Source organism: Ciona intestinalis, chromosome 4, assembly GCF_000224145.3.
Source record: "Ciona intestinalis chromosome 4, KH, whole genome shotgun sequence".
Taxonomy (NCBI): domain Eukaryota; kingdom Metazoa; phylum Chordata; class Ascidiacea; order Phlebobranchia; family Cionidae; genus Ciona; species Ciona intestinalis.
Window position 1 is genome coordinate 215,716 of NC_020169.2, and position 6,579 is coordinate 222,294.

Below are 6,579 nucleotides of genomic sequence, written 5' to 3' on the forward strand. Positions count from 1 at the left end.
TGACTAATGATCAACCGACTGTTTCGAAATGTGCACACCTTTGTTTTAGTTGATAAATACATGAGATTTCTTTTCCTGCCATGCCTTTATGTTTGATTTGCTTGTATAACCGTTACATAAAAAAGTACAGTCACAACATGACAGCCATTTTGATGATGATAGTTTCGTTCGTTTATAACAGGAATAATATTAATTTTTTCGTTGTTGTGTAGTTTGGCGTCTTAGCTTTTATTACATAAAGTTAGGCGTGTTGTAACAAATTAAAAAATCATTTACCGTTTTCGCAGTTGTTGCCTTTGCAGGCATAATGAGGTGGAAAGAGGTTATATTTATTTTCGCACTTTGTATTTGTGCGAACTCGTCTGTGTTTGCGGGTGAGCAGTAATACTGATGTGTTATAAAGAAGCTTTGTTTATATTTTATGGTTTTCAATAGATTTGTCATGCACGTTCGATACGACAACCGAAAAATGTTACACACAAAGTACGTCAGATGATTTTAATTGGTCAAGGCTGAGCGGTGCAACTCCATCGACGGATACAGGGCCAGATTTTGATCACACGTGGAAAAATAAAACCGGTAAAGCATTCATTGTTTTGCAAATTGGGTATTTTGGACTTTACAAATTGTATTTTAAACACGAACAGGTTTTTATATGTACATCGAAGCGTCGACTTCCGGTTTGACCAGCGGAAATAAAGCTCAGATTGTTTTTACCTCTCAGCCATACTCCACTCAAGAAAGCTGTCTAACTTTCTGGTACCATGCATACGGCGAAACTTTAGGTACAATTGGACATACTGGAGTCAATATTAAAAATCGAATAAAATTAATTATTTCACTTGTCGAAGGTGGCCTTAATGTGTTTGTGGAACAGCAAGGATCTCAGTTGACAAGTCCGATATGGCAGGTAAATTCCAATCAAGGAAACCGCTGGTTTAGAGCTGATGTAAGTATAGAATCTGGTAATCCGTCGTTGCTTTGGGAAACAACATTTGAGGGAGTTTATGGCACGAGTTTCTACGGAGATGTTGCAATCGACGATGTGACGTTTTCCAGTTTACCTTGCCTTCCGTCAGGTAGGGTACGAATTAAAACAGATTTAGATCTTACGTTATTACATCTGGGTTTTTAAATGTAGGATCCTGTGATTTTGAACACGATTGGTGCGATTGGGTCTCAGACTCGGCTTTGGACTTACAGTGGGTACGAGCAAGTCAGACAACATCTCTTAACCCCGGGCCAGCGTTTGACCATACAAACGAGACAGCCACAGGTTCGCGATTATTGCTATGTCACATTTAATTTTACAGCTCGTTGCAAAATTAGGTATGTTTCTGTACATCTCGCCGCAAGGACAGCAAAAAGGAGATTTTGCACGAGTTACATCATACCTGATTCCTGCAACATCACCTGATACGAACATTTGTCTTAGCTTCTGGTAAGAATTAAAAACTACATTATTTTATCTTGATCATAATGACGAGGAAGTTACGACTTATTTGGTAAATTAATAAGAAAATAAATCAGCAGCTTCGCCTTTCGATTGTGTAAGTATCATAGGTAATAATACAAAATTTGTATTTACAGGTACTATATCAGCGGATCTAACATTGGTTCGTTAGACATACTACAGCGAAGCAGCGGTAATATGATGGACGAAAGAGGATCTCGTGTGTGGAGGATTGAAGGTGACCACGGAGATCAGTGGATACACGGGCAAGTTTCTTTCAACAGCACTACGACGGATTTCAGGGTAAATAGTTTAGGTATAGTAGTGGGGAGGAAGATGGGACAACTTCAGCAAATAATATCCCAATATCCTAATCGCGTTTTAAGCAATTAACAAAGGTCTATGGGAGTTGTGAAGATACGGTTTTATAATTCTTTTGAATGGTATTTGTTTACCACCAAATGGGACAAATAAACAGAATGAAAATGCGTCCCATCTCCCCCCACCCTATTATGTATGAAACTAATGCAATGCTAAAAAGCTCTTACTAATTGTAATTATTTCACTTGAAATCGATCATCTCTGTAAAGGCTAAAATGTTTGGGATGTTACTAATAGTCAAAATCTGACTTAAAATCCCAGGTTCATAGCGTACAACGCCAATGAACCTCACCCTTTTCAAAATAAAAAGCTCAAATATTGCCTATTTTTTTAAAATTTTCATAATGCAGTTTTTTGGTTGTTAATCTGTTTAATGAAACAATGCACTTGGTTATACCAAACTCAGTAAACAAACATGAATGTATATGACAATGTGACACAAAATATTAAACACGGGCATTGACAAAAATTGAAGGGTAATCATTTTTAAAAATGAGCAAAAATACTCATGTTAATTGGCAAGGTTATAGAAATAGGAAGTTTTGCAAAGTAAATAGTTGCATACATACATTTTTGTCATTTTTTAACTTGAATATCACCATGCAAAACATCTTGTATGAACCATGCAATAAAAAAGTATTGGAAGCATAACGCTATTTACTGAGCAGATTACAATAGTGGTGATAGATATGCAAGTACATTTTCAGTCACTACTTTTCATATTTATAAAATTCCGCCTTCAAAGAATAAATAAGGCCAAATCTGGCCTACACACATTCGTTGACTTTGCATACTGTAGGACTTTACCAATTTGGAATAGAAGACCAGCTAAACTATGGAATGTTATATTAATATGTTACAACATTTTTCCGCAGCGATTAAATATTATATTTATGTATACACATTGCATTACATAACATTGTTTTGGCACAGTACTTCTCAACCACTTTGCACGAACCAAATATAAATGTTATTGAGACAACTTTTAAAATTAACTGTTGTAAGGGCATAATGAAAATGATTTAATTTATACTATAACAGATTTGTGAACAGATTAGTAGGTGACTACTGTAGTAAGAAGCTTTTGCCTTTTGGGTCACCGGGCAGGGGTTGAGAAGCACTATTTTTTAACTCTGAAACAATTTGAATCAACTAGTTAACATTTATAAATACACATAGCAGGATTAGTGGGGTATTGAGTTTAAAAATATGGAATGCAGCATTGCTAATGTTATGCTGCATACTCTTTGAATATAGTGTATAATACATACATATATTATGTTATAGATATACAATGTAATGGCAATATGTTTGGAATATGGTTGAATATTACTGATATTACTGCACAAATCAAGCTAAAGTAACATTACTTAGTTGGCAGTCTGCAGAATATGACAGCCTTGACAGGTGACAGTGCTTGACAATATCTCATCCATTAATATATAACATCAGCTTGCAAAATATACTCCAACGAAAAATAAGTTTTTATTTATATTCTGATAGAGATTTGGTGATAACAAATTATGGTTTGTATATTGTAATTTGTATGCCAACAATTTTAATATCATATGCAGCTGTCATACTCTGCCAGCGGCTCATTAATTTTTGTTTATTTTTTCTTTCCAGTTTTGTTTTGGCTCATTGCCAAATGCTCTTTTCCGAGAGTTTCAGCTTGTTGTCTTTTCTTTTCAAATCCAGTTATCTCATCTTGTAAGCTTTTCTTTTTCTCTTCTAATTTTTTCTTTTCTTCCATGTGCATCTTTTTGAGCTTGTCAAACTTGTCATGCAACTCTTTCTCAGATTTTTTCAGCTCCCCTTCTTTGTCTTTCACTCTTAAAACAAACATTTGCCTCATTTCATCTTCTTTCCGTTGCAATTCATTCAAGTGATCATTTCTCTTTGATTCATAAACTTCCTGTAAACTGAAATTTTTCCCACCATCATTATCATCTATGAAACCCATCTCAGTTAGCTTGGATCTTCTGTACAGCTCATAGTGCTTTGTGTGAGTTTTTTCCCTCAAATCTTCCATATTTACACGGACCAGCATTTCACGCAACTTTACAAAGTCACAATGGTTTTCATTTTCCACTTGTACTGTACCCCATGGATACTGTCGCGCTTTGACCATTTTGTTGCCCAGTTTAATTTCTTCTGTGCTGCCTACCACAGCGAATGGTAGATGAGTATTCATTGATGCATTCACCTCAGCTACAGTTTCATCATCAGTGGGAAACTGATAGATCTGCACTCCATTTGTGACAAGTTCATTCATGATTTTAATTTTAAACTTGTGTAGTTCACCTTTTGAAACTATATCAGCTTTGGCAATCACTGGTATAATATTCACTTTGTTGTCTAAATTTTTCATTGTCTTGAGATCCAAAGATTTGAGGCCATGTCCAGTTGGTGAAATGAAATAGAGACAAGCATGAATTCTTGTGTCATGATAACTGAACAGTGACCTGCAAATTTTTAGCTCTTCCTGTAGGTAATTTTCAAACTGCTGGTTGATATACTCAACAACAGGCTTGAAACTTTCTTCTTTGTTAATTTGATCACCAAAGCCCACAGAATCTACTATAGTAAGCTTAAGCCGAACGTTGCTTTCTTGCAGCTCATATGTATTTGCCTTTAGTTTAACACCTGGCATGTTATGGTGTTGTGGTTCATTCTCAAAATTGGTATTGAACAGAGTATTCATAAGGGTTGATTTACCCAACCCTGTTTCACCAATGCACAAAATATTAAAGCAGAAACCTTGATTTGTTGCTTTATTGACGAGTTGATCAGGTAAGCTATCAAAACCAACATGGCCGGACAAATTAAGAGTTCTCATTCCTTCATCTACAGATCCATTGTAATCTCCAGCAGCTTCGTCTTTTTCCATCTTCACCATGTCTTAATTAAATTTCATTACAATAATACGAAACCCTAAAGTTTATCCTAAATGAACAACAGTTCGATAAATTCTGACCAACATTCGATATCACTGGCTGGTTAAGGCGCGGCGGCGTTCGAGCTAATGTGTGCCGCCTTGCATGACGCGCGCACTTCAATAGGTTTGTTTACGTCAGCGTGCATGCACACACAATACATTCGACTCATATGGGTTCCGATAAGCTTAACATTCGACGGGGAGAGATGTATTGACCTTAGATGCTTCCTTTGCAATTTAGTCCGTTTACTTAATGCATGCTTGCTTGCATAAACCGAAACAATATTAATAGTATAAATATAGCGACTGGGGGTTAACCACTGTTTCGATTTTAATGAACCCTCGTTAAGGGCACCAAACTGTAGTACCATGGACAACTTACATTACGTAGTATGTGTTCTGGGGGTTTATGACGTAATAATCGATCAGTTGTAATTGTAATATGATTATTATTACATTACACTTGACATTCTGACGTCACGATTTTAGGATCATATACTCAAGGACCATTTACCATTATTTTAACATATTTATTCTACTGGGCCCCTAATTCGTCTAGGCAGCCCACAGCTAAGGTGTTTGCGGGGTTAAAATACGCCACTGGCTCACAGAAAGTATTTGTTAAAAGTAATTGTTTAGCGTGACAAGTTTGTGATACACCCTTGTATACCATTTTGTACTGGTTAAACCCATTTATGTTTTGGTGCACCGGTCGGAACGAATATATCACGACACCGGTTGAAAAGCACTGCTCCACAGTACTACACGTTACAGCCAAATAAATAGCCATCAAAATTACATCACACCTAAAACTGCCTGCACTATTTTTTTGGAAACTTCAATGATAATCTAAAGAAACTTTTGTCACTACCCGCCGCTTATTACGTATAAATCCCACGTACATTATATATAGTTAAAACCAGAGTACTCTACAATAGTCTATTACAACTACATCAACTAGACACCAAGTGCTAATCAGTCCTTGCGGTGCAGCTTTACCAGGCATCATTAAAGAAATTCTTTGACTATTTACTTTAGAATGTATGTTTCGTCGCCTATCCACTCAAGCGCAATACAGTTATTATCTATGGTGTTTGCCCTGTAAATACACAGAAGAAAACAAAACAAATTTTATATCTGAGCCTACTGTCGTTATATATACTAATGCAAGTTAACTGTACAGATTGACATCGAAGCGGTCTTGTCTATCGGCGACCAAGGCGCAATTGCGCTGGACGATGTTCAAGTTACCCAAGAGAATTGTGAAGGTACATATCTATTGTATTTTTATCACGCTTTTTCGAACAAATGTCACTGTATACAGTTTTGCCGTCCGAAGCGCTCCAAACACGAGATGGACCCTTTCTACTTTATTCCAACAATTTTCCTACGTACGCTGTTGACGTAAACGATGACGACGAAGCTTTAATTGTAAATAATGCGGGCCATCGTTTCTTTTTGGTCTCACCTGGGCTGAGTGGTACCTCTGGTTCTATATCATTTGAGTCAGAAGTGAACCCACACTACTATCTGCGCCATCAAAACTACATTCTGTACCTACATAAGTATGATACTACGGACTTGTACAGACAAGATTCCTCCTTTATTCCACACGGTGACAAGTTTTATAAGGTAGTTTATATTTTAGCATTGTTATAAAGGAAGTATTCCTATTCGTCCGGCGCCGTGGCGTAGTGGTTAGCGCGCCTGCCTCTAACCCAGAGGTAATGGATTCAAGGCTCGTCGCTGCTACCATTGTGGGCGTATGTGTCCTTGAGCAAGACACTTAACGGCAATTGCTCCAACC

At 36.8% G+C, this 6,579-nt stretch overlaps 2 protein-coding genes across 2 annotated transcripts; one reads left to right on the forward strand and one right to left on the reverse strand.

Moving 5' to 3' along the window:
- The first annotated feature begins 297 nt into the window (after nt 1-297).
- LOC113474220 (MAM and LDL-receptor class A domain-containing protein 1-like) lies at nt 298-6,431 on the forward strand. Its single transcript, XM_026834398.1, has 9 exons — nt 298-374; nt 436-579; nt 648-785; nt 852-1,079; nt 1,142-1,276; nt 1,330-1,441; nt 1,591-1,756; nt 5,956-6,040; nt 6,097-6,431. The coding sequence occupies exons 1-9, from the start codon at nt 308-310 to the stop codon at nt 6,429-6,431; spliced, it is 1,410 nt and encodes a 469-aa protein (XP_026690199.1). The 5' UTR covers nt 298-307.
- On the reverse strand, nt 2,185-4,821 carry LOC100183588 (septin-11). The gene has a single exon (XM_002123318.4). It carries the CDS (start codon nt 4,731-4,733, stop codon nt 3,444-3,446), a length of 1,290 nt encoding a protein of 429 aa, XP_002123354.1. The 5' UTR covers nt 4,734-4,821; the 3' UTR covers nt 2,185-3,443.
- Nucleotides 6,432-6,579: the final 148 nt, after the last annotated feature.

Bases quoted from the DNA above. Each gene is read 5' to 3' on its own strand.
- LOC113474220 (XM_026834398.1), top strand. From the start codon at position 308: ATGAGGTGGAAAGAGGTTATATTTATTTTCGCACTTTGTATTTGTGCG. The intron at 375-435 runs GTGAGCAGTAAT...GGTTTTCAATAG, and splicing joins GAACTCGTCTGTGTTTGCGG to ATTTGTCATGCACGTTCGAT. The intron at 6,041-6,096 runs GTACATATCTAT...CACTGTATACAG, and splicing joins TACCCAAGAGAATTGTGAAG to TTTTGCCGTCCGAAGCGCTC.
- LOC100183588 (XM_002123318.4), bottom strand. From the start codon at position 4,733: ATGGTGAAGATGGAAAAAGACGAAGCTGCTGGAGATTACAATGGATCT.